The sequence below is a fragment of the Hypomesus nipponensis genome, chromosome 4, assembly GCF_054491055.1.
Source record: "Hypomesus nipponensis isolate SF chromosome 4, ASM5449105v1, whole genome shotgun sequence".
In the NCBI taxonomy this organism is placed as follows: domain Eukaryota; kingdom Metazoa; phylum Chordata; class Actinopteri; order Osmeriformes; family Osmeridae; genus Hypomesus; species Hypomesus nipponensis.
In genome coordinates this window covers 6,243,882-6,269,192 of record NC_140364.1, presented here as the reverse complement: position 1 = coordinate 6,269,192, position 25,311 = coordinate 6,243,882, and the positions used below count along the sequence as shown (strand labels likewise).

General features: G+C 45.4%; 1 protein-coding gene across 3 annotated transcripts; it reads left to right on the top strand.

Annotated features, from left to right (window-relative positions):
- Positions 1-25,311, top strand: fam135b (family with sequence similarity 135 member B). 3 transcript variants are annotated; one of them, XM_084696560.1, is made up of 22 exons: positions 1-394; positions 4,047-4,168; positions 4,282-4,378; positions 5,935-6,014; positions 9,980-10,119; positions 11,324-11,394; positions 11,846-12,019; positions 12,489-12,615; positions 15,066-15,219; positions 15,359-15,408; positions 15,566-15,721; positions 16,266-16,339; positions 16,468-16,622; positions 16,769-18,072; positions 18,469-18,860; positions 19,033-19,199; positions 19,480-19,571; positions 19,691-19,788; positions 20,710-20,861; positions 21,041-21,151; positions 21,648-21,761; positions 22,145-25,311. In XM_084696560.1, exons 3-22 carry the CDS (start codon positions 4,302-4,304, stop codon positions 22,348-22,350), a joined length of 3,894 nt encoding a protein of 1,297 aa, XP_084552686.1. In that variant the 5' UTR covers positions 1-394; positions 4,047-4,168; positions 4,282-4,301; the 3' UTR covers positions 22,351-25,311. The 3 variants fall into 3 exon arrangements, with proteins under 3 accessions (XP_084552686.1, XP_084552685.1, XP_084552684.1); XM_084696559.1 differs by having other exon boundaries at positions 16,769-18,860; positions 22,145-22,394; positions 22,799-25,311; XM_084696558.1 differs by having other exon boundaries at positions 16,769-18,860.

Here is a 25,311-nt window from a genome sequence, read left to right as displayed (position 1 = left end):
GTGCAGCAGCAGGGCTGCCTGCTGACCATTAATATTATCCTGAAACGATAACTGTCAAATGCCGAAAGGACACGAAGGAACTCGAAGCTGAACCACGAGACAGACACAGTAGCAGCACTTAAACAAATTGAACATCCCTGTGCTGGTTGAAACATAAACTGCTAGGTTTGCACTGCAGAACATGCAGAGGCTGAATGAATAACCATGGCAACAGCAGCTTCAGCAGACGAAGCGGAGAGGACCGACACACCGATATAAACAGTGACTGAAGTCTCAAATCCGCAGACCGTTTATATATGTTCGTAGGTTGGGAGGATAACGTCTTGAGAAATAAACGAATTGACTTGGAGGCAGGCCAACAGGAGTGGGGGATCGCAAAGCATCATTAAGCAAGGTAAGGTTTTTGTGATAGTGGCATCCCCATTGTTCATCAGTGGGACGGAGAAATGAAAGGTTGGATGCTCTGGAACATTTGGAAACTGGTTGGTTGGCTAGCTCAAGGAAAGCTCCCGCTTGCATGTTCAGTTCGGGTTAATCTTGTTTAGTGGTCGGTTGTACATGATTTTCCACGTTTAATTAAATGACTTGGTGACAGGTAATAGAAGTTGGAATACTGTAGCGATAGTTTCTGTAGGTTCTAGGATGAAGCAATATGACTTAATAGTAGCACATAATTTATTAAAACCACCACAATGTGAGTTTATGTCCTCAGTCCTCACTAATTGTATTCTGACTGTCACTGTTAGACATACAGACCTGTGATGGTTACTGTTAAAGTTGACCTGGAACAGCATAAATAAAATGAGCACAGATATATTGTAGTTAATCCATGAATGACATGATTGTGAATGACAGTGGACCACTCCTAATAATTCATATTTGGATATAGACTTCACAGTAAAATAAATTATCAAGTTAACTGAAACATTTATATTCTTATAAAACTTTAAAATTAGGAAAATAGATAGCCAGCAATAATATTCAACTTGATAACTAGTCAACATTCGCATGTCAGTGACAGTGTTTTAAGGTCAGAAAGGGCATGCAGTTTTCACATTACATCTGTCAGATTGGTGAATGCTCCCCAAAGATGAATCCTGAAGTGGTAAAACAAGGATTATCCAGCTGACTTCAACCTTCCAAAGTCCATCTGCTGCAGGCAAAATGTCCTCTGACCACAAGGGATCCATGTGTAAGCAAGGATGCCTCTCCACTTACATTTATCCAACATCTTCAACCTGCTGAACCCCATCACAGGCTAGCTGGCCACATTGTTTGGTTCTGTAATTGCTTTGGCTTGTGGTTGTTGGGTCTTTGATTTAATATAATTCACTTTGTAGGTTATTAAGGAGTCTAACATAAAAGACTAGCCAATTTCTGCTGCCTTCACCATGTATAACCATTTTTCTCAAGATAGTATGTGTGTGGTTAGTCAAGCTTTCATTAATCCTTAAAATAACTGACTTGGCCAGAATCTGTCCTCACATGATTGTTGTAATCTGCTCCTTTCTGAGACACAAGTGAGACTGCATCGTTGCCTGCATCACTCTGTTTTATCAAGGATAGAAGCCGTGGTGTAAATTGCTTAAGAAATAAGGGGTTAAAGATCAGTATAATGTGAGAGATTCATTTCATTTCATGTGCAAACAAACCGCCTCTTGCCTAGTGACACAGACGCTATCAGGGTCCTCCATTCTGTCTCCTCAATGTGTATTCAGTCCTTAAATAGCATTCTTGACATATTACCTCAGGATCTTGTGATTCTGGGATAACTGTGATGTCAGTGAAATAGTCATCTTCACCAGCACCAAGCTGTGTGAGGACAAGCCCTGAGGCCTAGCATGTAGGATTCAATATGTTGTTGTCAGCCCATGTCCCCCCACCTGTATTGTACAGTAATGGCAATGCATTAAATAGTCTGAATGTGTATCAGATTCCAAACAGATGGTACCTGAAATGATCAAGGTTTTCATTACATTGTTTAGCAGCCAGCTTCAGAAACTGACACTCGATAATTAGTCATGAGAGAGCATCTATAAAAATGCTAAAGCAGCACAGTCACTTGTCCATTCAACAATACTGAGTAAACACATGTGGCTAGGAATTGATGTTACAAACCCACATCGCACAGTTGAGTGGAATTGTGCATGCAAGTCACATGCCAGTCATATGACAACAATTGTTGTCTACTGATAGAGAGAAAGATATCCTGCCCTCTCAGTTACTTTTACCAATGAAGACCTTTGTCACAAACCTCTCACTACAAACCCATATGCCTTTTCTCTTTCACAAAGGATCACGTGGTTGCTGTACCATCAGCAGTCTTTTTCATGTCGACTGTAACCATTGAAATAGACTCTAATGGCTCAGCAGTGAAGTAGATGGAAACTGGTTTTGTGTTCTTCTGTGAATGTTTTGGTCTCACATGCTGGTGAGGCAGCTCCACATACAGGTTACAGTGTGTCTTATTCCATTTAGGTGTCAATGCACATACTGCACATGTAGTACAGAAAAGGAAGAAGGAAAGAGTTACACTTGAAACCTCTCATGATTCTCTGACTCGTTGAATGGCCCCCAGATTTTGAGTTATTGATCATTTCGGCAGAGGTACAAACAATCAGGAAAGAACCTGGCCTTTGCCTCTATGCTGGCTGTGAGAATATGGTCTAGTTGCTCTATTGGGGGAGAGAGAAAAAGAGTGTTTGTGTGTGTGTGTTTGTAAAGAGACTGAATCATGCAGCCTCAGCCTCTGGGTCCACGCTCCGTCAAGAACACAGTGTTCATTTTCCCCTCTGTAACCTGCTTGTCACGGAGCAGCAGAAGCACTCCAATCCTTCTTTGGACTCTAAAGCACAGCCAAAAGTGAATGATGAAGGAAGGGGAGGCTGTTTGTATTACAAGTCTAACTAATGAGACATAACATATGGCCAAACTTTCTAGAACAAGTCCACTGGAGCAACAATATTCTTCCACACTCCTCTTCACAGCTAAGTTCCAAGGCTGGCAGGTCAGTGGCCAGAAGACGGGTCATTGTTACTACAGTGTGACTGCCTGTGTCAGTGGGCCCACTGACACAGCACAAAGCTCACCGCCCTATATATTAACCTTTAATACAGTTGTCAGTGGGAAGTTGTGTGTGTGTGTGTGTGTGTGTGGGGGGGGGGGGGGGGGGGCGGAGACATTGTACAGTCACACCCCCTTACCTGTCAAAGTGACACGAGACGCCAAGTCAGCAGAGCTGAGTAGACTCTGTCGCTTACAGTTTCTCCCTTCCCCTGGCCATTTTCATCAGCGGTCAACTAATGCACTGTAGGAACGATCGTTATTTTGTTTCTTAGAAGTGATAGCTGTTGGAGAAGTGCAGTGGCACCAGATTTGCTATTTTGTGTCTGAATCAGTGTCTGAATAATTCTGCTCAGAGATAGACCCCCATTTAAAGCAAACGGTCGGTATAGGATGAGGTAGTCTAGTTATGCGGATAAAATCATTTCCAAGGATTGTAATGTTATGTAATTACTGTAGCCAGAGAACATTGCTTAATTGGCCGTAAGGGTGATTGACATACTCCTCACAGTGTTTTGATCTTCTGTATTCTGGTATAATGAGGATGTGCACACCACTGTAAACACACAGTATGTGCACTGCAGACTGGGTTATTTCCATCTCCTGCTCATGTTTCTTTACAGCGGACAACCCAGAAATGTGACTGAGCAGCATCACAAAGACGGATCCTTTGCACATTGACTCATTTCACGGTGTCAACAAAAAAGTACCAGAAACATGAATCCACAGACAAATAGTACACACAGTGAGTGCTTTTGTGAGCAGCATTGCAATGGAACGTCCTCGTAAGAAAACTGCAGAAACAGCTTCCAACTGGAGTGTGAATGAAGCTCCTGAAGCAGACTGAGCCGTGACGCTTTCACAGGTTCAGCAGGAGACGAGTAGCTGAGTTCTGTGTTCGGCCTCCATTCATGAACATCTGAAAATCCCAACTGGGCTTCTTTGCTTCATTCATCTTAATGTTCTGGGCTTCTGTTTGCCAGGTGCCCTGTTCTTCAGCGGAGCCGCTTCCTGAGTAGCTTGTATCAAGGCCATCACTCCTTCCTCTGATGACTCAATTAGGAACAGGGTAGTGCTGTATTCAGACCAAGGTTCTCACTGTGAGGTATAACCATCACAAAAACGATGTGAAGATATTTGATGTAATTGTTCATTTTTTCCCAGTTTTAAACCAAGCACCGCAGTGTTGTATTGATTTGTTCTGTTCTGTTTTGACAGGTGATGAACTGGAATGTATCATGTCTGAAGTACAGGGAACATTGGAGTTTTCTGTAGAGTTGCACAAGTTTCACAATGTGGATCTCTTCCAGAGAGGGTGAGCATATTTTTTAGACATTAAGACCATTTGGCTAGCACTATATTGCTTGGTGCAAACTTGCCTGTACCTAGCAGTAATTAGTATGCTATATAACTGAAACATGAACAAGTTAAGTATGAGGGTACAACTACTGTTCAATCCTATGTGACAGACTTCTGCTTCAGATTTCCAGTAAACAATCTCAATGATAAGGATAGAATAAGGTCATTTTATACTATAGAGTATGATGTGTCTGTGAGGAGATTAGAGACTGGCATCTGGTTGGCTGGGGGCTCTTTAAAATGCCAGCTTTACTGAGATTTGATCCACACACCCTCTGACCCCCCTCCCCTGCCCCCACCCCAAACGAGGAAAGCTAAAGCCTTCTCATAGTAATCTCCTCAGTTGAGTGCGCTAGTATATTTGATTTTACTGGCCGCCATGTTTGTGCCCCATAGAGGAAAAAGGGCATGACGAGCTGGCAGGTCCCTCTCTACCACTGACCACTATACATGAGTGTCATGTGTTATTGTGAGGCGGTAAAGTAGAATTCTTACACATTTTATACAGTAAAAGTGAACATCGGCAGTGGACTTCAGAGAAATCCATGCTGTTTTAAACTGATTGCATTAATTCACTGATGAAGTCTGCATTTGATTTATAGAGCAGAAGAGATTGATAGGATTGCTGACCTTTTAATTTGCCATATTGGCCATCAAATGTTGGTCTAACAATAAACTGAAATTGGATAACTTATCCTTGCTGTGCAATTGCTTTAAAATGATCTTCTAACCCCAGTTATTTGGGCAGTTTGTGCCCTTAAGGATCTGTAAACAGCAATTGCTCTACAATGGGCTCCAACCAGTCAATCCACTGAGCATTGACTTAGCTTTATCCAACTGTACGCCAGACAAACACTACCCTTTGTTTATATACTATTTATTTATTGACCCTCAAAACCTCTTTGCCGCTCTATACTGTCACGCCTCCATCTGTAAGAGCCTGTCGGTCGCTAAAACATGGATGCGATGACTGTGTTCACAGCCAAGCGTTGCTTTCTCAGACTGCCAATGTGTCCCTGTGGACCCATGTGCTTTTAACCAATTTCTCTCCAACCCTCAGTGACCTTTGTAAGACGTCTCTTTCAATACACCGCCGCCTAATCTTCCGCTCTGTGTGCAAGTCACAATGTTCCAATATACGCAAAGCACACTTTCAGTACTTTCAGTGCAGATGTAATTGTAATGTTTTTAGCAACTATAATGTATAGTAATGTATTGCTCTTCAGCCTTGGCCTCACTCTAAATGGATGAGCATTACTACATAGGATTCATTATTTATTGCCATTTTATCTTCTCCTCATTAAATATTCAGCTACATTTGTACAAGTCCTGTCCACTGTTGTTTGACATGACCGTCAGGCCACCTCCAGGCCATTTGTCCTGGCATGCATCTTGTTCAAATGTCTCAGCACTCGTGATTTTAGTTGTTTATTGCAATGTGTAGTACAAAGATGCGGTATGCTCTGTACTGTATGTGGCAGATACTGATTCCGGATGTCGTTTTGTTCTCAGATTCTACCAGGTCCGAGCTGGATTGAAGGTATCACCTCGTGTGCCACACAGGTTGATAGCAACAACAAAGGGGAATACAGGTAAAAACAAATAACTGAGGTCTTGTAATTTATACTGCACCGTTAGTATATTTGTATCAAAGACAGAGGAAGCTATAAGGAAGTTGTTTTCTGCAAATGTGTTACATTGGCCATTGATTTGGCCTCTTTAGAGCAATGCTATCAGCATTATCTGTATTTGTTATATTGTTATGGCCTCTCTGGATATGAGTATGGACAGTGAAGACCATATTTTCATGATTTGATTCATCAATGCGTATTTGCATTTGTTGTCTGACTGTGGGAGGATGGCGAGAATAACCATATTCTAAACTTGTGAGGTTTCATCAAAGACAACACACTGTTTCTGAGAACTGCAGCCCATAGGCCGGCTGCAGTTAGCTTCTTTCTTCTGTGCGCTCATGAAATTGTCATGAGTTCACACACTTTCAAACTTTGCTACATGTTCTGAGTCTTGAACACCTCATCACCATAATCCAGAATATTCCACGTCTCCAGCAGGAAACTAGAGAGTGAGTCCCACAGATTTAGGACTGCCTAAATTCGAGAGTAGGTTCTGAAGTGGAATTCTGTTGATGTTGATAAGCAGCTCCTGTTTTGAAGCTCTGGGGGGGATGAGTCTGGGAAAAGCACACTCGCATGACACAGGGTCCCACATAGTCTCGTGATAACAATCTTCTGTTGTGATCTGCATTCTTTGTCCAAATGACATACATTCTGTAGGACCGAGTTGTCTTTGAAGTGTTCTGAGAACAGTCATCTTTAAAGGTGACTGCTTTTTATTGTGCACATGCATGGTATTGCAACCAGATAGTGTTGTGTGGGAAATGTTTTTTCCTAAAGCTGGTTTAGTCTGTTCTGAAGCAAACACTTTTACGGCCCTTGGTAAAATGTCTGTGTGATTTGAGCAGAAAGAAAACGTATCCCCCACATTCTTTCTGTCCGCCCTTATTGTTCATATTTTCCCTGGTGTTATGACATCTGTTAAGACCCATTTTAAATTCCTCTATTAGGAACCTAACTAAAGGTTTCCCTCCGTACAGGAATCCAAACACCAGCCGGTAACTACCTGTCTTTGCGCCCAAGCCTATGGCTGGATACTGTGGCCCTATAGGCTGTTAGCAAATGTTCTCTCTTTGACAATATTCTGCCTGCACAAGTTGGCTTTCATTTGAAGAATAGCAGTGTTGCTTAAGGACCAGAGACAAAATTGTAAATTGAATGTCTTCTTACAGGATGGAATCATTAATTTGAGTGTGGCCGTTATGAGTTTTGTTCTGATGAAAAGTGTTTGCTGTGATTGTCTCATGTTTATTAGCCTTTCTTTCTTTGTTCTTTTACATGGAAACTCATTTTCAAAATCAGAGTGATTAACTCAGTTTTTGTTGGAATATCTCCCTCGTGATTTTGTGAGCTGTTCCTGAAATAGAATAATTGTCTAATCAGAAAGAGATCCCAGGCTTGTTTTCCCTTTAGGTCAATTACAATAGAGAACTGCAGAATGTGAGACAAAATGTTTGGGGAAAAAAGAATTGGTATCTGTTTGTTTTCTGTCTTGCAATACCACAAACAATATTTGCACAATTTCTAGAGGTTAAATAGTCAAATGCATGTGTAATAAGCTGTCATTTAATCTATTTAGTAGTGAAACCAAACAAAAACCACCGGCCAGATCTGTTCTTCAGAATACGCAGGCAGCACCAACACTGGCAATACCGATTTGCGGTAATACAGGCTATTTATAGCCCCTGATAGTTGGAGCAGAGTGCAGGAAGCAGTGTGTGTGTGCTTCCATGCATGCGTGCATGGGGGTGGGGGCGTGTTCTTTGGCAAGGAATGCCTGGTTGTGAAAACCCTTCCTATAACATTGAGATTTGACTTTGACACAGACATAAGATAGTCACAAGAATAACTAATAAATGTCAGGCTAGGACAGTGCTAAGCAACAGTGGAGCTTAGCACTGTGAATCTTGTATTTTGCGCTCCCTCAACTGGAGGCTGAACTCGGCTGTGTTTAATGACACCTCGGTGGAAACTGAACAATGCAGGTTAGGTAGAAATCCACTTGCTCTGGTCCTGCTTGCGTCGCACAATCGCTTACTACATAAACATTTAAGTCTTCTCAGAATATTCAATCAGCAGTAACATGTCAGAAACATTTGGAGACACTGAGCTATAAACGTAGTATTGACAGAACATTCTGTGAAAACAGTAATGTCCTCAAACAATAGGATCCCCTTATATCCCACAGTGGGGTGGATTCCTGCTTGGCTACAGGGCCTGAGATGTAGGATTTGTGTGTGAGTACAGTGTGCTAAAATGCAGCAGCGTACAGAAAGGCTGTGTCCATATTCTAATTGGAGAGCTTAACCGCAGCCCCCCCCCCCCCCTCCCGTCTGCCGCTGCCTCTCCCCTCACAAGGTCACATATTAAGCCTCGCAGACAGCCTCATAGCCATAATGCACCAGCCACCAGGTAGCCAGCCCGTGTGCAGTCCATCCGGGATTTTTTTTTTTTTATCTCAATGAGACACAGGAAATAATCCCCCTCCAATGCACAATGATATTGTGTGTTTGACATTTCAGTTGTGTGTACTCTTCGAACAACTCTAGGGCAGGAAGTATTGCTGCTTGTGCTGATTTGGGGCAGTTAATAGCTGTGAATACAGAAAAATACAGTGATTGCAGGTTGGGATGTTTTTAATTCGCTCAGTAGCAAGGAAAAAATACATTTTATAATACTTACATTTACATAACAAACCAAATAAATACAAATCTCAGTGTGGTGCCAAGTTACTAGCTAAAAAAACATGTCCACCATAGTATAAGGTACAATTTCTGCATGTCTTTTTAATTCAAAACTTCACTCAAACCTCAGTCATATTATTTTTTAGGACTTTTAATACTCTTTTTGTCACGGCCACAGCCGTGTTTTTTTGGTTTTGCCGTGCACTAGTGTTTCCACAGAGGTCCACAGAGCTCTCGAATTTACTTTAGAACACAAAGTTGGAAGTAAAGCTCAGTCCCTGAGCAGCGAAAGAGTGTATTTGAAGCGATGCGGCAGTGGACCACCTTCATAATGTACAACTCTGAGCGAATAAGATTTAAGACTTACCAGTTATTCTGCCTTCCAGCTCCCTCCCCCTTTGGATACTAACTTGAAATGCAATGTTTTTAAATGAACCCAGAGCAAGCAGAGTCTATCCTCCAATCTCTGTCAACAAAAGTCTCCTTGATCTTCATACTGGAGCTACGAGGCTGGTTGGGAAGGAAATGAAAGCACTGTGCATTATCAACACACACCAGTGAATCGCTTACTGGCTCACTGAATCCAACTACAAAATAGTATTCCCTTTACATATGAGATGATCAATACCTAGTGTGACTTGAATGGAAAAATTTCATTAGATAGAAACCACAGCATTTCCTCATCCATGAGAAATTATGACCAGAGGGGTGCTTGCTCGTGATGGCTGCTTGACGGGTCGTGTGGCGACTGTTCTATCAGGGGAAGCCTGCAGAGAGAGAGAGATCGCAAGAATGAGATAGAGAGAGAGAGGGAGAGAGAGAGACAGAGAGAGGGAGGGAGAGAGACAGAGAGAGAGAGGGAGGGGGGGTAGGAGGGAGAGGGGATGAAGGAACGGGGGAGAAAGAGAGCACTTGCCCAGTGGGGCTCTTCCCTTCAAAGACTTCATCCAGTGTGTTGCCCACCAGCCTTGTGTCTGTCTCCCACCACCAGAGAGCAACACTGACTATCACAGTATAATCATGCATGAAGGGGAATTCTGTTTTCACCGGATATCATATCATCATCATCAAATACCCGTATATCATCATCAAATTGAGGCTTTACATGTGAATGCCTGAACACCTATACGGTAGTTGCTGTCTCGTGGAATGGTGAATCACTGCATCATTACATGATCTCCTTCCGGCGGTTCTTCTCCTGTCTGATGTGTGTGCTGTGTGTGCTGGCTCCGCCCCCAGGTGAATGCAGCCTCAGTTCCTCGGGCGTCTACGATGGCGCCGTGTTCAGCAGAATCTTTCAGATCCTCTACAGGAACGAGGAAATCGCAGTAAATGACAGCATGACCTTCAAGGTCCACCTGCTGCTGGATGGAGAGAGGGTGAGTTATGGTCATTGGCAGACGAACCCTCCAGCATTCCCTGGTATACATGGATGACGTGGAGAAAAAACATCTTACTGCAATGAAGCCCCATTTTTGGGGTGGATCAATAAAAAAACACCATGACTTTTTTGTCCGCAAGGACCTTCTTCAAATGAGACAACCGGCTCGAAAATCCACCGTCTCATACAAGCGTGCAAACCTGCCAGACAGTTATTGATGATCTTTGTACTCTGCCGTTGCGCTGTGAGCGTGACCCCAAAAATCCAGTGTGTCTGGTGTTGTTGCTGCTGTGAAGAAGAGGAGGGGGTGGGTGGGCTCAGATTGATCAGGGGTGACAGGGAGGCTCCAAGATGGGAGCTGAAGCACACTGAAACAGCCCTGCTCGCAGACGAATCATCCACACGCTCCAGACTCCTGCCTCAGCCCTCATCCCAGGGCTTTACCTTTGTATTCCGATCCTCAAATAGCTCTCCTTGAGCATTCGTGACTGCACAGCTCAATAAATAAATGTTGAACTGTTATTAAAATTATTCAGATTCTGTCAGAATATAGAGACTGCATTAGTGTCGACATGTTCACATCAGGTGTCTTAATTTTAGAAATGTCATTACATGTATTATTACACATTTATGTAGATGTGACAGTGGCCCGGGAGGTGCATCAGGTTTCAGCTGTCAGCTATCCCTGACTCCTCCTCATTACCCCCATAGAGGTTATCTGCTCCTCTCTAACGGAGATTACACAGACCAAAATACCCCTCCATTTCCTCTGTGTGTGTTTGCGTGCGTTCAATCAGAATATCAATAGCTCTGACAACACTGCTTGTTCTTATAGTGTTGATGTTGATGCCTGTGTGTGTTTGTGTCACACAAGCTTAGCAGAATGACTACAATGTGTGTGATTGTGTGTGTGTGTGTGTGTGTGTGTGTGTGTGTTTTTGAGAGACAAAGGTTCACAGGGGAGTTAGAGAACATATTGCTCCATTACTGGCAGAGGCGACACATTGTTTTCAATACTTGTTTGTTTCTTAAACTGTTGATCTAAACAGAATTTCCATCTCAGCCATCATTTCCTATTATTCACAGCCAATACAAATTTAGATTGAGTTTGCTTGTGTGCATTTACATGTATGAAATGTGTATTGTTGTGTATTTTCATAGTGTTTTATTAAATAACTGTTTTGTGTTGTTTTTGTTCCCAGTTAGAAGAGGCTTTGAGCGAAGTCGATTTCCAGCTGAAGTTGGACCTGCATTTCACTGATAATGAGCAACAGTAAGCTACGACACACAGTATGCACACTCAGTGATGACACACGCACACACCCTCACACTTTGGATTGGATGCAAGTGGCATAGCCAATCCACTTCTTAGTTATCCACTTCTTGGTTATCTCCTTTCGATCTGTCTTTCTTTATATCTGTCTCGCTCTCTCATCAGTGAACAGAAGTCCAAATGTAAGTCAGGGAAATGCCTCTAGCACTGAGACAGGGGGTAGAGTCGAAGGTAGGACACACTGAGGTGTCTACACTCGGGGATGGGACATTCATTTAAAAACACATGACAGACCTCTGAACATTCTTCTCACCTCGGGAAAACAGTTATCCAACAAGCTAGCTAGTTATCCAACATTAGCTTTAAGTGTGTTAGTGGGTGCTGCATCTTACATCACTAACTGTATTATAAGATTTGAACAAGCCCTCCTCTGTCGTCTACTGTCTCCCAGGCTGGCAGAGATAGCGACGGTGCCTGTGATAAGCAGTCGTACCCTGGGCCTGCACTTCCACCCCAGGAAGGGGCTCCACCACCATGTTCCTGTCATGTTCGACTACTTCCACCTGTCCGTCATCTCTGTGTCCATACATGCCTCCCTGGTGGCCTTACATCAACCACTCATCAGGTAGTCAACCACAGAGATGCAGAGCTCCAAATGTGACTTCGCTTCGACCCCTCAACTGAAACATGCCTCAGTGGAGGTTCTTCATCCAAAGGAGTCTGTAGACTTGTTTTATGGAAACCGGTTCTTAAAAAGCTGGAGTTTTCCCCATGCAAGTCCACAGGAATCGAATGGGTTGACTTTTGTATGACTGTACAGCACTTTGCAAGTCAAGTCCTGCTTATCTGCGGCTCAGCACACTTGTCGTTTGATTTGGCAGCGTGCCCTGAAATTGCATCCTCCGGCTACTTGAATTAATAGTTTTCCAAACACTTAAGTGATGAATCCAGCTGCCGATACCTTCACCCAAATGTTTAGTCATCCATTACACTGATTACAGCAGAGATTTATTGATTGCATTATAGGGTAACTTCTCTCCCTCTCCCTCACATTCCCTCTCGATCACATGCCCCCTCTCTCTATCTCTCTCTAGTTTTGCACGGACAGGCAAGGGCGCCTGGCTTGGCAAGGGCTCTCCAGAAAGTGGAAGCGACCAATCTGCCATGTCCATAGAGAACCTCATGTTCGGGGCTGGATACTGCAAACCTGTCATCACAGAGGTATAGTCACCATGGAGTTCATCAGGCACCCAGTTCCCTGCTGGATCATCTGTCAGTTCCCCTGGTCGTTATAGACCGTTTAAGTAGGCCACACGGAGATTAGAGCTGATGTGCTCCAGTTTTTCACCTCCTTTGTTTTCTAATTAACCTGTATGCCTGGGCAGGCAGGACCCACAGCTGGCCTCAGGTGAAGATGCTCTTTTGTGCTTTGTTTTAATGGTGTTGTGTCGTCCTCTTATCTGACTCACAAGGCATTTAGGCTTGTTGAGTGGTCAGGGCGCGGTCGGCGTTGTGCAGTGAGAGTGATTTGCCATGAACACTTTCATGCTCCTTCGTGGTGTGGGAGAAGGAGAAACGTCCAACGGAGAAACTATTTTTCATTAGCTTGTTACGATGGGTACTATGTCGGACATTTCCTGTATGGGCCAGCCTCTACCTTGGGTCCAACTGGTTAGTTATTTTTTTTTCCGCTTCAGTAGCCTACTAGTTGGTTTTCATACGCGTTTCTCTCCCTTGGGCCTGCGGACGTCACAGCTTGCACTGTAAACCTTAACGAGTGCCCGGACAGCCCCCCCTCCTCCCCCCCCCCCCCCCCTGTTCCTGTTTTTTACACCCACCCCGACCGAGAGCTTTAATAAGCGCTGCGTTTAGCCTAGCAGGGGAGCTACGTTTGATCGCGGTAATGAGTTCTCCGGCTAACGGCCACGTTCCACGTCGCTGCAGGTGAAATGTGTTCCGAGTGATCCCGTCTCCCCTCCACCTTTATTTATTTAGAGGCTCCTACCTGGGGGCTGGAGCACGTTTCTCAGCACTTTCCCCCAGCCGACCCAATGCATTTCCACCCTGCTTTTAGTTACCGTCGTTATGAAGAGCGTTGTTATAGCCAAAGCCCGCCACGTGTTTGTTGCAGATATTCCACCTGGATCAGCTGAAACGTGGTCTACGGGTGAAAGAAAAAGGTGTGTTCTTAATCATTTAGGCCAGAACGCCACAGGGCTATAAAAAGATGTGCATGAGAGATCTCAATCCAATCTTTCTTCTTTTTTTTTTTTGACAGATTATTACTGTAGTTGGGGCCTCGAGGGTTACTGACTCTTTTGAGGGTTAATGAGTGTAGCCTACAGTTTTCTCGCAAGAATATCTTCAGATGAAATTGTGCAAGTTAAACCTCTCTAAGTAGGCGGACAGAAAGCCTATTCCTCGTGCTATACGACATAAACGTGTCTCACTAAGTAAAGGCTTGTCTGTCCATGTTATTTCCCTTGTACTGAAATACAGAGCAAGTCTCGCCATGGTAAACAGATGGACCCCCTACGTCTACTTTTCCCATGGTGCTCGGCAACAGCCACCGCACGCAGTGTACCATCCGACTACTCATCCTGGTATTCCTGTCACACACAGTCAGGTCTTGTACTAAGGAGACTGCAGTGTCACTGTAGTGAGAGAAGAAAGTATTTTTAAGAAATGCAGTCTATACGGACAGGCTGTTTAGTGGGATGAGAGACAGGTCAGCCCCTAATGCATTGTCAGGGAAGAAAAAACTCCTTTTTAAGATAACGACCGGTTCATAGTTTAAAAATTGTTATTTTGCTTTGCTCCTTCGCTCCAAGGCTCCACGGACCAAGGCCCCATAACAGTAAAAAGAATTATGAAAGTAAACATACAGATGTTCCTTCCTGGTGTGGGGATGCTGCTGAGCTGCAATTACAGAGCACGCTCAGGTATGATGATAGGGCTGGTGCTTTACCAGCCTCCAGCAAATTATAGTACATCCACAGATACACAGGCATTACATGCCTTTAAAACGGAGTCCCTTTGGCGCTGGTTAAACCTCCCAGCCAGAGGATGAACCTGGGGAGGTGGGCTGAACCCGGGCCCGAAGCCTAGCCCACTGGGCTGGTCCGTTGATCGGACTGTCACCTGGCAGAGATGACAGCCTGGCGTGCGTGTCATGTCAGCCACATGTTACTATCAAAGTTTGTCAGTATGGACTACAATAACAAGGTTGGCTTAGAATGTGATGTCTTAAGAAGTTTGAGTATGGTTGCTTTGTGGTTAGAGTGCCATCTTCTGGCAAGAATGAGGCATCCAAACTAAATGAGTTTGTGCTGACAATTGGTTGTGCTGCCATTACAATGTCTGTCATTCCTTTAGATCGTTTCTGCTGTAAACGGGTCCATCCTCAAATGACTCAGGCTCCTCATAATTCTGGTTACAAGTCTGTTTCTTTACAAGTGGTTTTTAGAGCCTGCTTGTGTCTTTCATATTTGATCCTCCATTGGTTTAAGACACTGGTGTGAACACAGAGACAAGTTCCTCGTACACTCAGTCAGTAACAAGCTCACAGGCACCTTCATAGCGGAGGCTGTATAACTCAAGCATGTGTCCCCGTTGGTCATCAAAGGAGATATTTGTTTAACTGTTGAACTGTTTCCTCTGTGTCTCCTCAGGGGAGTTTTTACGTACCCAGCGAGGACTGCCTGCAGAGAGCTCACACGTGGCACCGGAGACTGTGTCGCCTCCTGCTGGTGGCTCTCAGAGGCCTGCGCTCCTACTTCACCGCTCTGATGAAGGAGATCCCCCAGCTGCCTCAACTGGAGATAGGTGAGGCCAGCTGAAGATGGTTCATCACATGCTTGTAGACATGTCAACAGTCAAAAACTCGTTCCTAATGTGATACGGTGTGTGAGAAACGGTCTTTGGAGTAAGCTGCATGTTGACATGAATACATTTCTCTTTACAGAGGACCTACCTGTGGAAGAGACCCTAAATCAGATGACAATAGAATTACAGGTGAGTTTATAAATAGACTTCAATTTGAAAAGAAATCTGTCCGTTAAATGACCTTACCTTAACTACCTGCTTTTTTTGGTACTTCGCAGTGTCATCGACTGGCAAGAGTTCTCCACTAACTTCTTCCTTTCTGGCTTCCCTTTGTTTCCTGCCTTAGCTGCAGGGCTGCCACGAGAAGGTGGCTGAGCAGGTCAGCAGAGACGTGAGCCAGCTCTGCTCCCAGCTGACTGCTCTGTGGAGCCAGTTCCTGGAGGCGGCCGTACCCAACCCCCACATCCTGTCCTACCTAGCCCAGGAGCATCACACACTCAGGGTGAGACTCCCTCATCACCAGCCCTCAGAGCGACCCCCTACCCCCACCCCTTCCCTGGTTGTAAAACATGAATTACATTCCAGTGTGTGATAGGACTTACACCCCCCCCCCCCCCCCACCCAAGTGGCGTGCCTAGATACAGGCACGGAATCCAAATGCAATTTACATCTAATCACTTGAATGATTAATGTTAACGTTAAAGTATTCCCAATCTGCTCCTTAATATAGCAGGGCTCTAGGCTCTTGTATTTGACGAAGTTTCATCTCCTTTGTCAGAGAATAATCAACCTGCTTGGCTGAGATTACCTTGCAGGGATATTTTATTCTGCTACCCTGCTAGTTAGGATTTCAATTAACACCTACTCTGTGATTATAGTAGAGGAAGAACATCAAGAAAGAGTGTACCTAATCCATTGTCTCTCATAGCTTGGATCAAACTCCTTTTTTCCTTCACCTCTTTTCATTCTTTACTTCTACAAATTGTCAGTATTGTATAACATCTTTGGGATGCGCATCACAGAGAATGTGGTTGGTTGTGTTTCAGGTGAGGAGGTTTTCAGAAGCATACTTCTTCACTGAGCACTCCAAAGAGACATCCCTCACCTTTCAAGAAGAGCTGTAAGTACTAGATTCTGCTTTAACAGCCCCATCGCAGCTCTATGTCAGCTCTATGTCAGCTCTATGATAGCTCTGTGGCAACTCTGGGACAACTCTCTGTGTTGTGTTCACCTGTGTTATTGTTACAGGATCAACAAACATGGGCAGATGGCTTCAGAGGTACGTAGCTCTGACTATCTGATTCGAATGCCCCCTTTACCTGTGGAATGCCTGGACATAGACGGAGACTGGAACAGCCTGCCCATCATCTTTGAAGACAGATACGTAGAGTCTCCTTGCACAGGTGAATATCCTCATTCTAGATGGCTATGCTACTTGGATGGACTATCCCCTTTTAAGTTGTCTTTAAGATGGGTGATTATTGTATTGTAAGCTCTGTAACAGACAGTATGGTTCGATCCTATAAATCCTGTTGATTTGTTATTGTAGAGTGGGGAGCACATGTGCCAACCCTTGCTGGGAGTGATAACCAGGCCACCTCGGACCCTTCTACCATCACTGCCAATGGGATTCATGAGCTTGGCCAGGGAGCCAGTTCACCAGCAATACCCCACAAGGCCTCCGACACCGAGGAGTGCATGGACCTGCCCGCCTACGTCTCTCTGATCGGTGGGCAGAGCAGGAGCACCAGCAGCATTAGCAGTCTCCAGGACTTTGTTCTGGATAAAGAGAGCCCAGAGCCCTCCCAGGCAGGCCCAGCAGAGCAGCAGGATCCTGGAGACCAACACCTCGGAGACCAAGACCCTGGAGACCAGGACCCTGGAGAACAGGCCCTGTCAGAACAGGACCCAGACCCAGACGGGGGTCTTGGTTCAGGGCTGAGGTACATCACAGACAGGCCCACTGATAAAGACCCACACCGAGGAGATGCGGTCTCTGTCTTCTCCTCTGAACACAACCCCTCCACTGACTCACACCCTAGTGGTGAAGATCAAGCTTTTATTCATCTCACAGGGGAGGATGACTCTGTGAGTCAAGATGTCCTCGAAAACAGGAGTGCAGGAAAGAGCGAGTTGGATGGGGAAGAGTCAGATGTTGCCATGCCACTGACTCAGTCGATAGATGACGCGAGCGAAGACGCCCCCCTGAGTAGTCTCTCCACCCACCCGGCTCCTCTCAGAGACCAGCCAGTCACGCCTCCTTTCACTGGGAACCTCCGAAGGGAGATGAACTGTCGGGGAGGAACGGGCGGCTTCAAGATCATGAAGCGCTCATCCTCCGTCATCTCCGACTCGGGCATCGAGAGCGAGCCCAGCTCGGTGGCCTGGCCCCTTGAGGCGCTGAGGGGGCGCCCTCCGCTGGACTTCTCCAGCGAGCGCGAGATCCTCCAGCCGCTGGTGAGGCGGCGCGGCACGGCCCACCGGTGCTCCCTGGAGGGGGGTCTGCAGACGGAGAGCAACGGCAGCCTCGGGGGCATCCAGGCCTCGCTCACCTCCATCAGCTCGCTGCCTTACGAGGAGGAGGAGCTCCAGAGGCAGCAGCTCAGCAAGCTCACCAAGTCCGTCTCCGCCCCACAGATCAGCAGCCCAGAGGACACCGAGGAGGACCAGGGCCCGGCCAATCAGGAGCCGGACACGGAGAGCGAGGGGACCAACGGGTACGGGTGGGAGGAGGGCTCCTCCACGTTTGCTGCCGGTGGTCCCCCTGAGAGAAGCCAGGAGCCTCCACCCTCACTGGAGGACATCCTGGAGGGAGATCTTCTTGAAGCTGGCCTGCCTGGTCCATCTCTGGAGGTAGGCACAGCTCAGAGGGTGAGTGGCAGCAGTCCCAGAGAGATCACTGGACCTGTTGATACATGCCTGAATGAGGAGCCGAGGGACATAATGGCAGCGTTAAGCGACTCCCCCAAAGCGTTTCGGCTCCAGATGTCTATGGAGGGTCCCGATGTGAAAAGCACAGCTCTAGTCAGTCAGATGGAGGAGGCGAGCTGTCTTGGAGACCATGGGATGTTAGGGGTTGTGGCAGCCTGCAGCTGTGGAACCAAGCCATGTGCTCATGAAAACTGTGGGAAGATGGAAGCGGAGACCTATCCGATCGGGGACAGGTGCCAAAGTTTAAACCAGATTAAGCTGCTTGATCTTAAGAGCAAAAACCTTCTGGGTGACCCTGAGGTGTCCCCACTTCCACAGCAGGACACCGACAACACACACAGACCCGCTGACCTCGTCAATCCCCAAACCAATGGCGCGGCGCGGTTGGACGACCTCATCGGGTTCGCAGCCAACGAGAGAGAGCCTCGGCCACTGGAGTGTCATAGCAAGCCCACTGCGAAGATCCCCAGCTCTGGCCTGGCCTTCATGAATAGGAAGGTGGTGGAAGTGGTCAACATGTCTGTGTCCTGTGCCCCCACTTGTCTCCCCTTCTCCTCTGTCCTCCGAGACTCTCCTTCCATCAGTGGCCTTTCTACCCGCCAGGCTACCTCCCCCATTACCCATCAGCCCCTGGGCTCTTTTGGCATCATCTCCTTGTCGTCGTCCAACACCCTGGGTTTAGAGGACGAGACCAATGAGAGGATGCTGCAGTGAGTTCCCGCTGTCTAACAGAATAGCTGATTCAGACAGAGCAAGCAATGTTTTTGTCTGATCCTACATACATGAACTACAAATGAGTTGCCATACAGTATCTGGTTTACATTTATGATCGCGTTTCACCCTGTTTCATCATCTTCGCCCACTGTGCTGCCCTCGTTCCAGTTTCTACAAAGCCAAAGAGGATCTTCTGAGGGAGATGAGTCTGCAGGCCAGCCTGTACAGCGACCTGCCCCTGCTGGCGTCCGACCTGCCCTACTTCCCCCCCGAAGAGGAGGACGAGGAGTTTGAGGACGGGATCCACCTGGTGGTGTGCGTCCACGGTCTGGATGGTGAGTCAGCAGCAAAACGAGCCCCACTCCACTGTCCTCCTCATTCACATCCGTCACATTTGGCTTTCAACAGACCCACAGCTTGATACAGGACATACCAGAATTGAATGTACAGTACAAGATTTCCGTACGTTACTGCATTGTATTGAGGTAGTGTAGTCTTTGAACATGATTAACCTCCAGTTTCTGAAGCTTACATTACAGGGGCTGTAGAGTGTAAATGTATTTACCACGTTGTGGTTTAAACGTTGTGTCTTCTTTTGTCACTTTTGTCACTCAGGAAACAGTGCAGACCTACGGCTGGTCAAGACCTTCATTGAGCTGGGCCTACCAGGGTCGAGATTAGACTTCCTCATGTCTGAGAGGAACCAGGTAGGGTCTGAGGTACAGTGTCAGGTCTGGATATGTTGGGAGAATGTTCTGAATCTGAATGAACCGTCATGCAGCACCGTTTAAAGAATGCTGACATGCCCTTTCTCTCCGCCCAACAGACCGACACGTTTGCAGATTTCGACACCATGACGGACAGACTGCTAGATGAGATCATTCAGCACATTCAGCTGTACAATCTGACGATCGGCAGAATAAGGTCAGCCTCTCAACGTTTACACTGCTGGATCAGGTGTGCCGGCTACATATTATACAAAAACAGCAAGAGCAGAAGTCCATTATGTTGGTTTGATCTAATAATAAAAGATACTGTATACAAGAACATGAACACTTGTAGTAAACCAGTTCAACCACTTGGTGGCAGCAGATTGATGCCCTTTGTCCTTTTGTTCAGGTTGTAAAAAAAAAATGAAAAGGACACAAAACAATGAATTTCCTTAAAAATAGATTTGTTTTTCTATCCTGTGCTTCCAATTTAGGACAGGAATTCATTGTGTAAATGAATAACCCTAAATGTGCCAATCACCTTCTTTGTAGCCAGAATGAAGCAGCTATTTCAGTATGTTAACTTAGTTTAGAGTTTATACTCTGGAGTTCTAGTCTTATCGATTAAAATGATGGGCTTCCTCCAGCAGCTGGCTCTGTTCACATCCTCTATATTTAGTTACAGAGCAGACGGGAGAAAAAGCTGCTCAAATCTGGTGTACAGGGTGGTGTCGGCTATTACTGTACTGCTACATTAAATAATGTGACAAGTCTATGAAGTAGATCTTACTGCTGTGACTAGAATAATTAATTATTGTGCCGTATTACCATGTCTTCCAGTCCTGGAGGACAAAGCTGGAACATAAACCACAGAGTGCATGTATTATGCAAGAAAGAAAGTTCTACTTGCTGAATTACAGTTGCATATATATATATGGATACGGACGAGGGCTTTAGACCTCTAAATTACCGAGAACATCGAGGAACGTCTTCCACTCTGTCTCTTGGTAATGAGGACCGTTGTGGTGGATCAGGGCTACTTTGCGCCAAGCAAGCACTGAGCTGAGCTGTAAGCGGCAGATAGATATGAGAAATGAGGTTCATCTCTGTGGTGTTTCTTTTCTCTGGCCCTCAGCTTTATTGGCCACTCTCTGGGGAACGTCATCATCCGCTCGGTGCTGACGAGGCCACGCTTCCGCTGCTACCTGTGTAAACTGCACACGTTCTTGTCTCTGTCTGGCCCCCACCTGGGAACCCTGTACAACAGCAGCACTCTGGTTAGCACTGGTGAGTAGACCACACATGGACAGTGTGATTTGACAATGCATCCTGCACTATGCTGACCTGCTAGGGTGTTTCTGCTCCTTAGCTGGCTCCAGACTCCATATCATATGCCCTGCTGTTGTGCTCTGGAGGCATTTCTTTAGAGAGGATGTGTTTGTGACATTCCAACGCGTCTTTTCCAGGTCTGTGGCTCATGCAGAAGCTGAAGAAGTCGGGATCGTTGCTGCAGCTCACCTTCAGAGATCACACCGACCCGAGAAAGACATTCCTCTACCTTCTAAGCCAGAAGCCAGGTACTGGAGTCGAAAGATGGCACAAACACATTTAGTTGCTACTCCGATATGTTCCTCTATAGACTGATCACTGAGAGAAGCCACCGAATGTTCATAGAAACGTTGTCGTCTAGTCTTATTTCTGTCTGCGTCAGCTGACTTGTACTCATACCAAGCCAGCTAACTCAGAGAGGCCTCCCTACTGTGTGAAAACAACAAAGTAGCCGTTTGTCACAGAGACTTGGAGAAGATAAGACTGCAAGCGACGTTTTTTTTCTCTCTCTCTCTCTCTCCGAGCTGTGTCAGGCTGACAAAATGATCCAAAACCTGTCATTTGAAACCCACCAAGTGCAGTCTCTAAAAAGCGCACTGACAGGCGACAAAAAAAAGAGAGTTGTTTTATCAGTCGACGGCTGTCAGAAGATGATGATTGTGAGGTGGTGATAAAGCACACACTCGCTCGCACACTCACTCTCACTCGTTACATTCACTTTGTTTTTTCTCGCTGCCGCTCCAGGTCTCCAATTCTTCAAGAACGTTGTGTTAGTTGCATCGCCGCAGGACCGCTATGTTCCCTTCCACTCGGCCAGAATAGAGATGTGTAGGACTGCACTCAAAGACAGGACCACAGGTCAGCATCACACACACACGCACACACACACACACACACACACAGTAAACTGGTGGTTTGGATCTCTATTAGAGGCTGGTCATCGCCCAGACTCATGCAGTGAGGGCCACTCTATGTGAGGTACAACTCATTATAATGAGGCTTTTCACACATACCACACAATAAAGGCCAAAGTATTATCTATTTTACATCTGTTGACCCAAATTGCCTCCAGTCAGCATTCTAAACCTCTAAAGAACAGGCACCTTATGATCTAATTTCTCTGTGTCTGTCTGTTTGTCTGCCTGCCTGCCTGCCTGCCTGCCTGCCTGCCTGCCTGCCTGCATGTCTGTCTGTCTGTCTGTCTGTCTGTCTGTCTCTCTTGTCCATCTGTGGATGTGAAGGCCCGGTGTATACAGAAATGATCAACAACCTGCTCCAGCCCCTGGTGGGAGCCCCAGACTGCAGGTTAATCAGACAGAACGTGTTCCACGCCCTGCCTAACACAGCCAACACTCTGATTGGCCGAGCTGCCCACATCGCCGTGCTCGACTCGGAGCTCTTCCTCGAGAAGTTCTTCCTCGTGGCAGGGCTCAACTACTTCAAATAGAGACAGACTTCCCACAGTGTAGGCTGGTGTCTAAGGCTAATGAGGTGAGAGAAGAACTGTTGGAAACGTTTCGTTTTGTTCCGTTTTTTTACCCTAAGCGTGTACAGTGTAAATAAGTACCATATGTATACCTTGTGTTGTCTAACAGATATACATAAATACTTCATTAATGCATTAGCACTACTGTATAAACCTACATCATAAGTTAAGTTCAAGTCATGTGACAGCAGCTAGGTTCTGAGTCTTGTTTGAAGTTTACCTTTGTCAACTGAAAAAAAGGTATATTTCATACTTCATTACTGATGTTGAGTAGGCCTTATGGATAAAATTGTATCCAAAGCACTACCAAAAGGATAGTTATGGTCAAGAGAATGTAGTTCAGTATTTGCTATTTAGATGATTTGATGAAGAGGTTCGTCTGGATAACTGGTGTGAGCTTTACTTGAAGGACAACACTGAATACAGTCTGACCTTGAAGGACAACACTGAATACAGTCTGACCTTGAAGGACAACGCTGAATACAGTCTGACCTTGAAGGACAACACTGAATACAGTCTGACCTTGAAGGACAACGCTGAATACAGTCTGACCTTGAAGGACAACACTGAATACAGTCTGACCTTGATGACAGATGGTTGCTGCGGCTCGATCTCATCAACTGTATATTGTACGATATTTATGACAAGCTGAACTTCCACAGAGTATGTGGTGATATTTTATTGTACAAAATCTTTCTTTTTACAAAACCAATCTAGATTTTGTTTCAAATTATTGATTTTGTATTGATTGAAGTTCATCCCCCCCATAACATGTGACCTTTACAGTGTTTTCCATTGACATCCGTTGGCAGCATTGCAAACAGGCCAAAATAGAGGACAAACATTCACTATAATACAGTGCAAGTCCTATATACTCCTTGAATAAGTTTATATATTACATATCCTAAATGTGTACACTCATCCAAAAGCATTTGCAGCTTGTCTTGGGTGACTTCTGTTGTCATTAAACTTTCAATGCCTTTGTGTTTCATGAAGAAGCTCACCGTGTTGACGTCCCCCAACCTTTTCTGTCAAGATATTGTGTTTTATTTTAGCTACTGTACCGATTCTCTGGAGGCAGAAACATTAGTTGAATGCAGGGTCACAGCGTCCCTTAGCTATCTCTGAGCTGATTACCATGTTGAAGGTTTATAATATCTTGAAAGTGAAAAGTTACTTCTACAGAATCTTGTATCTCATGGACTTGCTCTATTTTTATCATAATGATCTCATTAGAATATTGTTTGTAAAACATCTATGGTGTGGACTAGTTTCTTCCTCTTTCTGTTATGCCACAGTTATATCTGTCACATGAGATGGACAGTCAGTGAGTCTCTCTTTTTAAGCCCCTCGAGACTAAATGCCTCACATAGCTACTGTACACGGCTGTCCATGAAGATCAAACGATGTTTACATTTTGATATGAAAGAGCGCTTGCCGCGGTGTTGCCCGTGCAAAGCTCCACATCCGTCTGGGCATTCACATCTGTTGGCTGAAACCACATGAACCCTTCACCCTGAGCGACGAGTGGGCTGTCCTTACTGCTGTAGGTCCGTGCACTTAAACAGCTTGCCAGTCCCTGTCCACGTCATTGAAGATGGACTCCACACTACCTGTGGGTGTTTTTCTTTTCTCTCCTGTTGTTTTTGATGGGCGCTTCAGCTCCTTTAAGGGAGGACCGACCTCAGCAGGTCTGTCTGAAGCCTCTGCTGGTAAGCCATTGTCCTCAAGATTACTGTCCTTTTGTACAAAAGGTGACGTTTCAAAGTGCTCTTGTGCGAGCTGAGAGATGGCTCTGGCTCCCTGTGTTCGCTGTAGCACTGCCTGGTAAGCAGAGTGTCACTGTGATTGACTCTAATTAAACGGCCCCCCCTTCAGGAGGCGGGGAGCGTTCACAAGCCACTACAGCTGCGTAAGCAATCTGTGGGAGCTGCCAGGCATCATGCATCATTTCCCGCCCCCCCCCCACTCCAACCCCCCCAACAAGGTGGGGCTTTGGCTTGTTTGCTTTTCCCCCCATAGGGCCACGATCTGTTTACCCAGAGGGTCATGGATGGTGAGGTGAGTGGAGATTATTCCCAGCAAGGGCAAGCACTAGTTTGGGAGGGGTCCCCTTGCCACATTTTGTTGAGCTCCTTAATATTCACGGTCTAGCTGGGTCACCCTGCCTCCCCATGTAGTCTCCCATTGAATAATCACATAGAAGCTCTGTTAAATTAGAATAGTGTGTGTGTCGGTCTGTTTGGACCCAGAAGCTGCTTGTCCAACACTGATTTAACGATCTAAGGTATTTCGCTGTCAGTACTGATGATGCTTGAAGGTACGATTTGACTTTCAAATGAAGTTGGTTGAAACTGTGATTACTTGTACTTTAACTAGGTTAATGTCACCTTGGATGATTGACTGGAACCCATGAAACATCCTCATTTGTTGTTGGAGTCAACCATACTCTTTTTTGCGCTTGTATGGTTGTATGTGTGTCTGTATGTGGGGCAGAAAGAGACAGAGAGCAAGAGAGTATATGCAGTGTAGGATATATATTCAAATATTAAATGATCCAGGGCTTTGTGTCGGTCGTGTTGAAGTAAGATTTATTTTGCTTGTATCACCATTGTCTGCTCTTCAATGTTGTTCTGGAACTTTACAATGTTCCAAATGTTTAACGTGAATGTAAATGACAAAAAAAAAGTTTAACTTCACTGTGAGTAACATGTACTTATTTAATGATGTATTTATTTTGCCAAGAAGTAATCTGTACAGTACATAGAGCCTCATCTGTGCCAATACTACTCCAAATATTTTTATATGTTTGCTTACTGTATGTATACCTTAGTAGCTTGTGTCCCATGTAAAATATATAAATAAATATATGACATCATGTTATTATAAACAATATCAGTATGATATTCTAATAAAAAAGAA

Coding starts and splice junctions, on each gene's coding strand:
- fam135b (XM_084696559.1), top strand. CDS start 4,302: ATGTCTGAAGTACAGGGAACATTGGAGTTTTCTGTAGAGTTGCACAAG. Junction 12,020..12,488: donor TTACATCAACCACTCATCAG/GTAGTCAACCAC, acceptor ATCTCTCTCTAG/TTTTGCACGGACAGGCAAGG. Junction 18,861..19,032: donor ACCAATGAGAGGATGCTGCA/GTGAGTTCCCGC, acceptor CCCTCGTTCCAG/TTTCTACAAAGCCAAAGAGG.